This window comes from Tamandua tetradactyla, chromosome 1 (assembly GCF_023851605.1).
Source record: "Tamandua tetradactyla isolate mTamTet1 chromosome 1, mTamTet1.pri, whole genome shotgun sequence".
Taxonomy (NCBI): domain Eukaryota; kingdom Metazoa; phylum Chordata; class Mammalia; order Pilosa; family Myrmecophagidae; genus Tamandua; species Tamandua tetradactyla.
In genome coordinates this window covers 234076830-234092495 of record NC_135327.1, presented here as the reverse complement: position 1 = coordinate 234092495, position 15666 = coordinate 234076830, and the positions used below count along the sequence as shown (strand labels likewise).

Sequence of the window (15666 nt, the reverse complement as noted above, 5' to 3'; positions counted from 1 at the left end):
GAAATCTGCATCTACTTTTATTTTGGAATAAATTATGAGCAAGAATATATGCTTACAAATTAATGTGAAAAAGAATTTAGAAACAAAATGATGATGCTAATTGTAATTGCTGTCTGACCAGCTGATTTTTAGAAGTTAAAATCATGATTGAAAAAAATATACGTAAAGCACAAAACACATATAGACTGTTTCTGATAAAACAGAAACCAGTCTTTAAATGACACACCATCTGGAAGAAATTCTAAGTGACCGCATTCTAAACCACCTTTATATTCAGTCCCTAAAGCATGAGTGTTGAGGCGGGTGGACACACAGGCTGCTTCAAGGTATGGAGCGCTCCAAGAGAAAGACAGTTCTGTATTCTGAGACATTATTTTCTCCTGTCAGTTTAAGTGTTGAATTTCCAGAGCTGAAAGCAATTTGGATGTTTGTCAATTAAATTTGCTATTATTGCATAAATACTTTTGAAATGCTGTTCATGAGCGTATTGTTGTACTGCATGAAAAACTGTGGAGAAAAAACTTAAAAGGATGTCAAAACAGAAAAAAAAAGCAAATAGCAAAGAATGGCTGATAAATGAAGCTACCAGGTAATCTACATGCAGTGGCAATGACTATAGAAAATAAAAATTAGTTGTGATATGCAGAACCTTTACAAGTATCTCCCCACGAAGTAGCCCACTAACTCATTGCAACCAGCTCACAGTACACACCAGTCATTTGTGTCTTTGTGCCAAGAGAAGTCCGACCATAAGACAACTTACAGGACAGATTGTGACTGCCTTCTTGCAAGATCTATAGTTATTTTTACACATTCAATGGCTGGTACACATGACCGCAGTTACTTTTCTACCAGTACACAAGCCATAGTTATTTTCTAAAAGAACAGCTTTATTAGCCTTAAAAACACATTAAATATAATAAAGTGACACAATAGTTAATTGATTGTAACAAAGGTACCACACTAATGCAAAGAGTTACAAGGGGGAATGGGACTCTGTACTTTTCTGCATGTAAACCTACAACTTCTCTAATTAAAAAAAAATTAAATTTAGAAATAGTATATGTTAAAACACTAGGTCAGATAATTTGGTTTTATAAATCTACTCCCTTTTAAAAGAACCTCTAAAGACATACTTGAACATGAAATGCATTTTTATACTTTGGTCAATATATTTGTTTGCTTCTAATTTTGGTGAAATAAATTTACTATTAAAAGTACAACTACTTTTCAACTCCCCAAAGCAAAACTTCCTTTTCTGAAAAGCTGAACAAAGAACTTTGCTTCAGTTGGTTGACTTAAGTAGGACAGGACCTATTTTCTGCAGAGACCCTGGCTTGGCATCAGAATGTGTGGCCTATCACATTTCTGTCTCCTGAATAACTTCACAACATTATACCTCTGCAACTTACAGGCTGTGCCTTATAACTGTTTGTACACTGTCCTCTGTAGCTGTTTGACTTGTGATCTTTTTGCCAGCAGGGCAGAGGCTCACCTGACCCCACACAGGCAAGGTGGCCAGCAGACCCGCCCAGGTGGGGCAGAGGAGCCCCTGCCAACCCCTCTGCAGCAACTTGTGTGCGACCTGGGCGCGCTGCCTGATTGCCTCAGCTGCCTCCTCTGTGAAATACGATGACACGGACTGAACGCCCTTGCGGGGACTGTTAGGGCAACAGCTACTCCTATTACAAGGCTAAGTCAAACTTCAAAATTCAGAAAAAGGCTCATTAACACCTATTAAGAAATAGCATCCAAGTTTTCTCATTAACAATTTATATATTTTGCTATATATATGAATAAATTATCTTCTCGTGTAAAGATCTTTGAACCTAATTTAATAAAACATCTAATTTACATTTTATTGCAAAAATATAAAATATATTTGTCTCAGACTTGGTCTGACTAAAATTAGTGTATTTAATTTACATTAATTAATATATTTAATGTAGAAGATTCCCTTCTACATTATGGTCTGTTTTCTGTGGCCAATCTCAATTGAGATCCTGGGTATATTAAAATAAAAAAGCATGCTAGGCCTTCTTTAGTTTCTAAAGAAACTGTAAAGAGGTTGGAGAAAGTGTAAAATCCCACTCTGGCCAATACTGGTTACATCTGCTGTGGCTGTAACTTGAATAAATTCAACTAACAGGCATGCTGTATGGTTAGGACAAAGCCAAAAGGGTTAATCAGTGAACCCGAACTTCCGATCTAAACCAGGTGACTGCATCTGGGAGCTGCAAAGCAGCTGGGCTGGGGTGAGACTGCCATTTCCTGGCGGCTGACACTGGTTGCTTCCCTCTCTATGCTTCAGTTTTCTCCTCTATAAAATGGGGACATACAGATAATATCTACCTCACAGGGTGGCTGCAAAACACAGATAAACAAAGTTCTTAACACAATGCCTGGTAAATGCTCAATAAATGCTAGCTATAATGGTTATTAATTTAAAACCTTCAAAATATTTTTCTTAAACATTTCACTGTTACTCCTTTCTCCATTTGAATGGACCTGTCACAGCCCCCTGGACTAGCTATCAGTGTTGGTCCAGAATTTCTAATTCCAAGAGCATATCACAGGCATGAAGTCTGCTGTTCTGTCGCAACGAGGTGATTGCTCCTGTGCAGACCTCACCAGAGGTAACAGGTATCAATCAAACATAAGACAACCGGTTCTAAAATATGTTTTAACAGCAAAGAGACTGCTGGACTCATATCGTTTGGTAGCAATTTTATGGGTATCAAACATTGTTATGTACTCACGTTTGTTTCAACAACCCAGTTCCAGTGGCTGACTGACCCTACCTTTTCGTTATGGTTTGACTGCTTCAACCCGTTGTAGTGGTAGACAGTGAACGACTCTGGACCACTGGAGCCCTAGCAAAGTAAAAACTTTAAATCAGGCAATCTCTCATTACAACTGAAAGTAGAATAAAAGTTTCTTAAATTCTCATTCTTTATATGGGAATCATTTGATAAAGGAAGAAACTTAAGATTTATGGATTTAACTACCAGAAAACCTTAAAGCCAAAAACAGCCATGCGAGTTTGCTTCTGGAAAGGTCTGTGGAGGGGGGACGGATCCATTTTTATATCAGTTTCTTTCATCTGTAACTATGTGTATTATTCTTTAAATTTGTTTTAAAGAAACAGTTTCTACAACGCAAAAATATTTCCCTAAAATGTATCTCCGCATTTTCTCTGGTTGTAAATCATTTGTCTCTTTCAATAAATATGGGAATGCCGTAATTTCACTTTTACTCAACCAACAACAAATATGCAGTAAGACTTCCAATTTGGTCCACAACATTGAATTATAGTTTCCATTCTAGAAAATGCCATTTGAATATTGTCAACTTTTAATTAGCAAGAAATAAAAACAAAGAGTGTTTAAACTACTCTTGGTCATGCCGTTCCAACTGCTTTCATCTGGGCTCTCAGCTGGCAAAGACTACTTGCGGGTCCCTTTACTGGGCACTCAGGGTCCCTGAAACTGCCTGGCCCAGTGACCCGCATCCCCCCTCCACCCCCTGGCCTCTCTGCTGTCAGGCCTGTCTCCCCTCACCCACCGTGGCCATCACCGACTGACACAAAGATGGGGCATGATCCAAGTGGATCCAAACCCTCCTTGGAATCTTTTCCAACTGGAATTGAGGGGAAAAGCTGCTGAAAATCGTCAGGTTTGCTTCCTAGAGAAAGTGGGGCTGGGGGAGTGAAGCTACTTTATAGGCCACCGCACCCACCTGCTGCTCAGCCCTGCAATTCCTGTGTGTGGCTCCTTCCAGTTGTCACCCCCACCCCCCACCTTCCAAGACAATCCAGGCTGAGGGCCTGTGATTTCCCACCGAAAGGACACAATCTTCCTTTTCAATCTCATCTCCAATGGCACACCTTTCCTGATTTCTCTCTTTTAGACAAGCATATTACTCATCTCCCCACGAAAGAGAACCTGGTGTTTTTACTCCTTTGTGCATTTATTATTTTTTAAAATCTTCTCTAAAATGCCCATCTTCCTTCTTTCCTCACTTCTTCAACTCCTTTCTCACTTTTCAACATCTGGTACAAGTCTTGGCTTTGCTGTAAAGTTTTTCCTGATTACACTAGTTGGGTTCTTTATTATTATGACATCCTTATAAATAACAATTGCCTGAATAATTAATCTGAGAATGAATCAAATCTCTTCTACTGGTTATTTTGAAAGACTGTTTAAAGTTTTAACTATTTTTAACATTTCATGCCTTGTATTCACAATTAAATCTAAGCTCTTATAATTTTTTGTCTCCCACTCAAAAAGCTTTACACAAATAGAAAAGTCAATGCATTATTTGTTAATTTCCTTAATTGTATGCGTCACTCTACACTCATTCGTGCAGATAATCTGCTCTTGTTTTTCAGAGTTTAATTTGCTCTAACTTAAAAGGTTAACATTTTACTGTAATTGAGTACAATTTACATTCTCTAGCCCCAGTGCTCAGCAATGGGCATGGAATGCTGATCCACCCGGGGCTCAGCAGCAATCTGGGCACTGCCGGCTGTGTGTCATTGGCCACACGGACACTGGCGGCAGCTACTTTACAGGGCACATGGCACCTGGTACACGCACATGCTTCATAAACAGCCGCCGCTGCTGTTATTCTTACAATAAACCAATTGCCTTGAAATGCTTATGAATATTCCCACGGATCCCCTTTGGATCAGACTCTATCTCATGACAAAGAAATGTGCCTCCACAGCACCGCTTTAAGCTCCTGTAAGGATTCTTGAAGTCAGATAAATATTTTCATGGCCGTCCTTCTGTCCAGGTTTTGCAAGATCATGTCGCTTATTCCTGGCTGGCCCAAGTAAGCAGTACTTGGTGAGTGAAGGCCAGAGTGAGGGGCAGGGTCACTGTGGCTGCAGACAATGGGCAGGCCTTCCTCTGAAGTTGCCAGAATCACCTGGAGAGCTCCTTTAGCCAGGCTGTGGACATAGCAGAGGCTAGGGGTGGGCCTGCAGATGGGTATCTCTAACAGGTCCTGGGGTCCCACTATCAAGCCCCCCTGCACGGAATGGGACTCACAGCAGGACCACGTGCTTTGGTTCTCCGAAGGGCAGGGACAGTCCCAGCAGTGGGCCCACTCAGCCTGGGATGGAGAACAGCAGGGAAAAAGAAAAGAGGAAGAAAAACTCGGAGGGAACCAGGGTGAGACCAAAGGGAAAAGCTGTTACATGTGGAATAGAGGGACCAGTACTCTCTTTAAATCCCTCAGCGCCCACTGCAGTCAACAAATCCTTGAATGAGGAAGTTATTAAAGTGACTGAAAGCAGCATCACGTAACTGAAAAAGCAGGTAACTGTCTAATGTTTTCATTGCTAAGCACTTTTCAAAACCTTTCCAAAATAAAATTTAAAACGAATAGGAATATTATCTTTCTGGATCACTATATTAATAACTATGAAATCAATATTTGTATCAAATGTTCTGATAGCAAACCTTAGAAACATAATCAAAAGTAAAACTAGACCCGGGTTTGAATACTGGAGCCTGCCCATGAGTAAAAAAAAGTAAAGCTAATATTATTACAAAAAGTAAAGTTAATATAAAAAAGTTTAAAATGCTGCAATTTACCAAACATTCATCTAGTTAGCCAAAACACAGTATTAGATTCCAACAATGAACTTCAAAAAAAATTCCTACTAATTAAATTCAGGTCTTAGAATATGAACATATAGGACATTACAATTCAATATAGTATTTCTAATAATCTCATAAAACAAAATTAATCTATTTTTAAATGAATCATTTATCAAAAATTTTAAAAGTCCAATAGCCTAAATAGTGTTATTCTCTGTTACTTTTTGAATTTTTTCTTTCTTACTTTATTTTCTCATAATAACCACAAGATAGGATTAGGTTTAGAAAACATGGGTTCCTCTTTTTTTACATTCCCAAAATTGAATGCATATATACCATCTATTCTGTTAAAGATTATTTAAATCTGAGACATCAAATTAGCAATTAAATCTTGAAATTTAATAATTACGTCTTGAAATTTTCCCTCTACCAATATTTACAATTTTTCTACTTGGCAACAAATCTCTTTTAATACAGGTGGCCTAAGATGGGCATTTCTACTAAAACAATGAATTTCGATGGAACCTGCTGATGTCTGATGGCCATGATAGATGTAGCTGAGCAAATGAGTGGTGAGACCCTTCTCTTAGGTAAGAAACAAGGAAGTAACACCAGGTGCAGCAGGCAGGACTCATCTGCCAGTGGCTCAGACCAAGTTCAGGGGTAGGGGCACAGATTCCTACTGACCAACCCTAAGCCCAGAGGAAGCCACGGGGACAGCACAGCCCCATCAAAGCCTGTTCTTCCACTCAACTGACATCCCCTCGAACTCAGGGTCACAATGCTACTCCCGCTCCCTTACCTTCTTTCCCAGTACTAAGAGAGTTCTGAAAAGCACAGACCAATCAATTAACAAGAATTACCTGGAAAAAGGGAAATCTTTCTCTTTTTACTCCACAAATCATGTGCACACCTTGCTGCAGACACCATCACTCCCTACCACACACCCCGCGCCCACCAAATCCGAGTTCTGAATGAAGGTATCAGAACCCCCACCCCCTTCCGTTTGTTTTCTCTGTACAGAAGGTCTTTACATAACAATAGTGCTTTCCCAGCCTCTTATCTGACACCAGAACATTTTAAAGGGGAAGGAAAAAATGCTGAAGCAATCAAAGATGACCATTTCAAGAGAACAAAACCACAAATAAAGTTCCTCAGCTATGTTACCTGATCAGGAAAAAATTCTTGAAGAAATGGACCCAATAATATGATTCCTAATCCTTCTGGATCTAATTTATTCTTCATGAGGTTTATACTATGGGGAGAAAAAAAGAAAACAGTGGATACCAAAGGAAAAAAAAAGCTTATTTTTCTTCTGTGATTAAATTACTGGTACTCTAACACATTCGACTGCCAAAAATCCTAAGAGCTGTTCTTTTTAGAACCTTAATGACACATACATAGGAATGATGTCTAATTTGCCAAAACCTAGTTATTTTTAAACCAGAGTAATCTGTTACTATTTAAAAGTTAAATTATGGTGATGATTTTGGAATATGGTTCCTTATTAGGTAAAGTAATTTAAAAACAGGCTTACAACCTTTCAAAGGCAAATTCTCTTTGCTTCATAGGTATGACTGTATTTTGCAATCAAATGAAACATTTATTTTAAAAAAGAAAGTTTATTTTAAGCACAAGGAGAATAAGAAACAGCATTACAATACAGTGATGTAACAGATCAAAAACATCTTTTTAAAAAGCTTACTTTCAAGAATCAAATGAAATGGTAGCTTAAAATCCTTAGACAATGTATCTGGAAGGTTAAAGAGTTAAAATGCTTCTCAAAGAGCTGAAATGGATGAAGTTACAGTAAGTAGCCTGTACTCTGCTGGCCCAGTGGCAGCCTGAAGTGAACAGTACTCTGACAACTCTGACCACGCAGATAGGGCACTTGTGGAAGTGCTAATTGTTAGAGGTCAGAGAAGGCAGAGATTAAGCAGACCATAGTTGAAAGAGTTTTAAAAATGAAAATGGTCTTTTTAAAAAATTTTTTATTCTCCATGTTTTCTACCAAACTATAAATGGCAAGTTAAAACTACCTACTATATCACATGCAAAGGAGGGGACATTTTATCAGGTCTAAGTCAGGCTGGAAGGTTATGACACAGCACAACTCAAGCTAAGGTCCTAGTGTATACTGGGTCTAATGTCTCTCACTCTCCACACAGCCCCAGTAGTCTAAGGGCCAAAGTGCAGAGTGAGTAACTCAGTCTGATCCTTCAGACACTGCTGGAAAACTATATGACTAAATCAGCTGTGCTAACTCTATATAATCAGTGTATACTGTGTATCCTGATGAAACAAGGAAAGCTAGGTAGATGAATACAGCTAGCTACATAAGAATCTGAAAGCAAATTGACTTTCCCTTCTCCTTCCTCCCCACATAAATACAACTCAAAACTGACAGAACTGTCAGAATCCAAAAGTATTCAAGGGTTCAAGGGTCTTTTGTAAGCCAGCGCTGTATGGACAAGACGGCCTCCCTGGACATCAGTTTAGAAGAAATACAGTAATCATCATTACACTACTTACAAACTAGTCCAACTCTCTCTGAATTTCTCTTTTTCAAGTTGGAAATAATTATGAGAATGGATAAAATCTCAGCCCTAGGTAGTCTGAAAAATATTAATTCAGATGTGATAAGTGTAGAAATGTTTATATGTACTTCATACTTTCAAAGAAAACACATCTTAATTCATTTAAAAACAGAATAGGACTGAATTCTAAAAACTGTGTTTACGACCACAGTTTATAATGCTTTTGTTGAATCTCTTTGTCAGATGTTTTGCAAACTAAATTTTTTTCCATTGTGAGATGAAAAGCTTGCAGAAGGAAAGTAAAATTGTGCAGAAAAAAGGAAAAGCTACTGTGAATCATTTTTTCGATCTCTATTTTATTTCCAAATTTGATTGATACATGTATCCACATAATGAGTGAGCTGTTTCTCATCAGTAGTCATTAAAGGCCCCAAAGTTATGAAGGAAATTGTAGATGTAAAAATACATAAAATGTAACAGTGAGAATGAAGACACCGACAAGGTATTAACGTCAGAGGAGGCTGAAAACTATATTCTGTAATATACTGGGGTCACACAAAGATTTTAGGCTAGTTAATTTAATCATTTGGCATTATCATCTTCATTTAAGACTGAAAATCAGAGGCCGCTGCTCATTTAAGCAGGACCCTAGCAGTATCTACACTGCAGAGGAGTGTCACCATTTCTACCGAACAATGAAAGACACATGCAAAATTATAAAAAATGAAAAAGCTTTGGCAGAGAGAAAAAACTTTCAAGTTTACAGAAAAAGATCTACTTGTGGTACTTTTTAAAGAGCATGACGATAAGCGCAAGGGGAAAAAAAGCTCATTTAAGTTTAAGTCTCTGCTATAATTGTGATTAGTTGGAGTTCTTTCTAAAGCTTTCTTTAGTGCAATGTTTCATATATGCAGGTACAGATAAAGAAAGGCAAATCTATCTATACATGTTATATATATAATGTTTTAATATATTGTATTATATTTAGTGTATTACATATATATATAATGTTTTAAATTTGGTGTAAACTTTTTGAGTTGACTAAATAATAGTTCCTATTTAGCTTACTATTCAGGATCTGAAACAAGGTCCAATGCTTTCATCACATCTTCTAGAAGTGAATCAGGTATGAACCCGTTATCTGGAAAAAAAAATATCAGAAACAGCTTGTAATAATAATTTACCTGTAGTAATTTTAGTATCACTGATCAGAGTCAAGTGAAAAATCACAGAAAGGGATACAAAAATTGCTAAGTTTATTTCAGGCTTGATGTCTATTATTATTATTAGACATGCTCGTTTTCTTGAGTACAAAGCAAAGATTTATTTTCAAGGTTAATGAGTTTCTAGTAAAAAAACAAAATCAAAAAACCTCTACCTGAGAATACCAATCACTCAGTCTTCCTTAAGCAGGGATATAAATCTAAATAGCTATAAGTTCTTTACCACTTACAGGAATTAGGTGTATCTTTCAATACACAGTTGACCTTTAAACTCCTATTAAGAAATCCAATAGACATAACTCTTTACCAACAAATTCTTATTGTCACTATTGTATTTAAGCTTTTGAAAGAATGTGTAATGACCCACTCTTACTGAGATAGTATACATCAAATAGAGTCAAGAGGCTAGATATGCTAATTACTACAGTTTGCCAAACCCCAACCAAACCATTCCTGCTAACCCTAAAGAACACCTAGAGCTGTACCTGAGATTCTACAAAAGCCTCATGTACTAAGATTACTTTGCAGAGGCCTACAATCTCCAGATGGGTTCCTAGGGCAGATAAATCCTGAAACGCAGAGGGGCCAGCCTCTCTAGCACATCAACTAGTTCCATCCCCCTGTCCCATATTATCAACAACCATTTCCAACATGGAAAAGTTAGAATGGGCACAGTCCAAATACCCCTAAAGATTGGGAGAAGTGTCAAAGGAGAAGGTGAAGTTATAACAGAGAAGTTAGGATTTGACAAATGAGTATGACTGTTAAATCATTATACTGATACTTCTTTTAGTTTCCAGTGTCTTGGAGCAGCCAGAAGGAAAAACCTAAAATGGTGGAACAGTAACTCATACCAAATCCTGAAATCTGTTCTATAACTACTTGTTACAATGTACTTTGAAACGTAATGCTTCTTTGTATATATGCTATATTTTACAATAAAAGTATTTTTTAATAGATAGCAGACAACAAAATGAGCAAGAAAAGAGACCCCTATAACATCTGATGAGTTAAATAAAAGCCACTGATTTAATGAAAATTCAAGACTGAAATGTAGAATAGAAACAAACATTGATGAAGACTTTTAATGGAATTATATATACTTGGCTTTTAGCTTGATGAGGAAACAGAATTGGTAAATGGCCCAAACTGTGATGATGCAATAGAAAATGACACACACACAAATCTTGCAGGCTAGTTTGAAACAAGCAAGTAGTTTATTTTCTTAAATATGAAGTGTCTGACTTCCCCTATCCATTTACTCATTCCTGAAGACTGTCTCAGCTTTAAATCAACTTCCACCACAATATCCTTTTTAAGGCTAGATGGTTCAAAACAGAAAAAAAGAAATCTTGCCATGGAGTATAAGAAGTCCAAATGCCATGCTCCTAAAAAGGAACTAAGAATAAAGAATAGTTTGCTCATTCAGGATTTTGAATGTACACTGCCCCTATTGGAGAGGAAATGAAGATACTATAATTTTAAAAACGCCTTTGCCATTCTTTTTTTTTTTTTGCCTGGGCAGGCACCAGGAATCAAACCCAGGTCTCCGGCATGGCAGATGAGAACTCTGCCTGCTGAGCCACGGTGGCCCACCCTCCTTTGCCATTCTTAAACTTCATAAGCAGATGTTGACTCATTTGAAGACAGATTTTGACTTTAACTAAAAGGCTAAGAATCATTCAGGATAATTAAAAATGAACAATTTTTAAAGTGAAGTTTAGAGTAACTCTAATGTCACATTACTAGTAATTTGAAGTAAAAAGAATAAAGAAGAATTTGTTCAAAGGCACCTGTGAAAATATTCAAGTTCTGTGAGTTTAGCTTTGATGACTTTGAAAGGTAAAAAAAAAAAAAAAAAAAAAAAAATTATTTTGCTTAGTTAGGTCATAGCTAAAAGCTCAGAATCTCCAAATGTAAAACAGGCTTTCTTTGGCCACTGGCAGAGAGGACAATTAATTCCCTGGATGGCTCTGTGTTCACAGGCTCTCGTGTGCATTACAGCCTTGGTGAGCCCCACTGGCACCAGATACCCACTCCCAGGAAGAAGCAACTGACTGCACCGAAAGGCAAAGTACAAAGACAGCCCAGCAAAGTGGTCTCTGCGTACCAGGCTTAATTTAGACACAATTAATCTTAAGTGTAAACGTTCCACAGCATTTTTAAGGTAACGGTGGGTTTACACCTTTAAAACACAAACATACAGGAGTGTAACAACAGCTGTACTAAGTCAATGACTCTCTATTACTACATGGAGTATTTTAAAACTAGAGATGTAATATAATTTTTCCAATACATCAATGATAATATGCCCAAGATTAGAAAAGCAGATTTGGAAATTTCCTTTTTAAAGCTTATTTTCAGATGTTACTTTATTTTTTAATCAATCATATGCGCCAAGATAAATTCTTTAGAAAAAGAAGAGAATCAGTAATTCCGAAAATAGATGAAACCTAGGTCACCTGGCATTTAGTCAAATGATCCATATACCCAGAGAATATAGAAGGTAGGGGAGAGACTTGATGTAAGAAGCCCTCCATAAAGAAAGCAAAGGGAATCTGAGTGAGCACAATTTGATGATTAATCAAGCAGATCTAAAAAGGACTTAAAGGCAAAGTAGAATGTGAATGCAAAAATTAACTACATGAATATAAAACCGAGTTCTACAGGCTTCTACACTTAGAAGAATGGGCAAAACGAGAAGACACAGCAGTTGTGATGGTAAACAGCTACTGCATAAATATTCCAATACAGTTCAATGGTGTTTGAAACATCTGAAAAGGGAAAACAACTTGTTTAAAAACAAAAAAGGTTATACAAGCAAAGTCAGATTGAAAGTGCCCAGGCTGAGGGCAGGAATAACTCAATGCAAAAACAGTACTGAGAAAAACCAATAAGCAAATTTATCTGGAAGGGCAGGTTGCCCCGAATTGCTAAAAACATCTTGAGGAAAAAAAACGAAGCTGGAGGTCTAGCGATGCCGGACTTTAAGGCATATTATGAAGCCACAGTGGTCAAAACAGCATGGTATTGGCATAAAGATAGATATATCGACCAATGGAATCGAATAGAGTGCTCAGATATAGACCCTCTCATCTATGGACATTTGATCTTTGATAAGGCAGTCAAGCCAACTCACCTGGGACAGAACAGTCTCTTCAATAAATGGTGCCTAGGGAACTGGATATCCATAAGTAAAAGAATGAAAGAAGACCCGTATCTCACACCTTATACAAAAATTAACTCAAAATGGATCAAAGATCTAAACATTAGGTCTAAGACCATAAAACAGTTAGAGGAAAACGTAGGGAGATATCTTATGAATCTTACAACTGGAGGCGGTTTTATGGACCTTAAACCTAAAGCAAGAGCACTGAAGAAAGAAATAAATAAATGGGAGCTCCTCAAAATTAAACACTTTTGTGCATCAAAGAACTTCATCAAGAAAGTAGAAAGACAGCCTACACAATGGGAGACAATATTTGGAAACGACATATCAGATAAAGGTCTAGTATCCAGAATTTATAAAGAGATTGTTCAACTCAACAACAAAAAGACAGCCAACCCAATTACAAAATGGGAAAAAGACTTGAACAGACACCTACCAGAAGAAGAAATACGGATGGCCAAGAGGCACATGAAGAGATGCTCAATGTCCCTGGCCATTAGAGAAATGCAAATCAAAACCACAATGAGATATCATCTCACACCCACCAGAACGGCCATTATCAACAAAACAGAAAATGACAAGTGCTGGAGAGGATGCGGAGAAAGAGGCACACTTATCCACTGTTGGTGGGAATGTCAAAGGGTGCAACCACTGTGGAAGGCAGTTTGGCGGTTCCTCAAAAAGCTGAATATAGAATTGCCATACGACCCAGCAATACCATTGCTAGGTATCTACTCAAAGGACTTAAGGGCAAAGACACAAACGGACATTTGCACACCAATGTTTATAGCAGCGTTATTTACAATTGCAAAGAGATGGAAACAGCCAAAATCTCCATCAACAGAAGAGTGGCTAAACAAACTGTGGTATATACATATGATGGAATATTATGCAGCTTTAAGACAAGATAAACTTATGAACCATGTAATAACATGGATGGACCTAGAGAATATTATGCTGAGTGAATCCAGCCAAAAACTAAAGGACAAATACTGTATGGTCCCACTGATGTGAACGGACATTCGAGAATAAACTTGAAATATGTCATTGGTAACAGAGTTCAGCAGCAGTTAGAAACAGGGTAAGACAATGGGTAATTGAAGCTGAAGGGATACAGACTGTACAACAGGACTAGATACAAAAACTCAAAAATGGACAGCACAATAATACCTAATTGTAAAGTAATCATGTTAAAACACTGAATGAAGCTACATCTGAGCTATAGGGGTTTTTTTGTTTTTGTTTGCTTGTTGGTTTGTTTGTTGTTGTTTTTTACTATTATTACTACTTTTATTTCTTTTCTTTATATTAACATTTTATATCTTTTTCTGTTGTGTTGCTAGTTCCTCTAAACCGATGCAAATGTACTAAGAAACAATGATCATGCATCTATGTGATGATGTTAATTAAGAATTACTGAGTGCATATGTAGAACGGTATGATTTCTAAATGTTGTGTTAATTTCTTTTTTCTTTTTTTCTTTCCGTTAATAAAAAAAAAAAAACAGTACTGAGGCAGGAGAAAGTTAGTTACCCAGTGTGTGAGAAAACCATTTCCCAACTGAAGAAATCAGGGTTGGACTTTGAGGAGGAAGATACCCCATCACAAGCTCTGTTCTAAATGATGAAGGAATAGGGGAGAGCCAGGCAGGCCTCCCAAGAGAGGTCCCAACTGAACCGAGTGTTACAGGAAGAAAGCAAGCATCAGAGGCTCAGACTTGGCAGAGAGAGCAGAGAAAGGGGTGCTCATGTCGGAGCTGCAAACAGCTAGAGAGCAGATGGGGTGGGGGCTCGGGGGTACTGCCGCCACGGCATGGCCACACCACCTCAGGTGAGAGAAAGTCAAGTTTCTTGGGAATAGGCAACTAAATTACATTTAGTTAAGCAGAAATTTATGCTATTTATCTTAATGAAAGAATTAAAAGTTAACTTATGTTTATTAAATGTTCTATTACACTGCACCTTACAGCATAGGATTAAAACTTTAATAATGCTTACCTACAACTTAACAAATACTTTTACTGAAGAAGGTGTTTCAGTCTCAGCTTTCCTTGGTCTCTCGGCCTTGACATCTTCATGGTTGGCTGGTCTGCCTTTTGGGGAAAGGAGGAGCTGTTCCCTCACCTGAGGGGTTGGCATAGTGCTTGGTAGCTACTCAATGACATCTGCTGTATTTACTTATTCAGACTAGTCCTAACTTCAAGTTTAAACAAATGCTCTGTCCAGGCAACAGAGTCCAACCCAATCTAGCTTTGAGAATTGTAGGAATGAGCTCAGAAAGAAATGTGTAGTTTATTTATAGGTTGTTCTGCAAATTCACTTCTATTTGTGATGGAAAAATTGCAAAACAAATAAACAAAACATGATGGAAAAACACAGAAAAACAATTTTTGGGCACTATGTGAGAGACAGCGATGGCAAAGCAGCAGCAAGTTGGAGAGGAGCAGGGAGCAAGGGGAGCAGCGAGGGTGTGTGACGGACAAGGAGTAGGAAGACTGCACCCATTCAAAGTCAACTTCCAGAGAAGGACTAAGGACCAGTGTACGTTCATCTCAACCTACTTCTACAATAGTACAATTATTCCTAAAGGTTAAGTACAATTATTACACAGAAATCACTCCACAAAAGAAGTCTATAAATATATTTCAGCAACTTAAAAAATGGAAAAATAGTACCAATCTTTAAAGGGCTCTTAATTTTTAACCAAAAAACTTATCCCTCACACAAATAGGATTGTTTCTTGAGAAATAATTCCACCAGAGGAGGTGGGAAGGAAGGAGAATGAGGAGAGGAGAAACAAAAGGCCCTTTCTGTGCAACGTGCGAACCAGTGCCCATTCCTTCAAAGGCATCGGTAAAGCGCGGTGACCCCAGGGTCTGAACACTCCTCAAGAGGCAGGGCCACAGCACAACAACGCTGTCAGTTATCGAGCACTGGGACAATCTGTTATCTTTGACCGTACTGCTCAGTTGACCCACATCCTTTTTATTTTACTGTTATTTTATAAAAATTCTGACACAATATGTACATGAGTACAAAGCACAAATCAAGACATTTTCTCCCACAAGAGATGCACTTGAAACTCAAATGTGACACCTTATTTAGGCTGACTCCCTTTAGGTCTGAGCA

At 37.8% G+C, this 15666-nt stretch overlaps 1 protein-coding gene across 5 annotated transcripts in view; it reads right to left on the bottom strand.

Moving 5' to 3' along the window:
• MINDY3 (MINDY lysine 48 deubiquitinase 3) overlaps positions 1 to 15666 on the bottom strand; it is a 110893-nt gene that overhangs the window by 1001 nt on the left and 94226 nt on the right. For all 5 annotated transcript variants that reach the window (XR_013173037.1, XM_077155042.1, XM_077155056.1 and 2 more), the window contains 3 exons: positions 9215 to 9287; positions 6777 to 6864; positions 2802 to 2873 (listed from right to left, as the gene is read on the bottom strand). Coding sequence is in view for 4 of the 5 variants with exons in the window: in XM_077155042.1 (XP_077011157.1) it covers positions 2802 to 2873; positions 6777 to 6864; positions 9215 to 9287 (233 nt within the window). In the remaining variant the exon portion in view is untranslated. The remainder of the gene's footprint in view (positions 1 to 2801; positions 2874 to 6776; positions 6865 to 9214; positions 9288 to 15666) is intronic.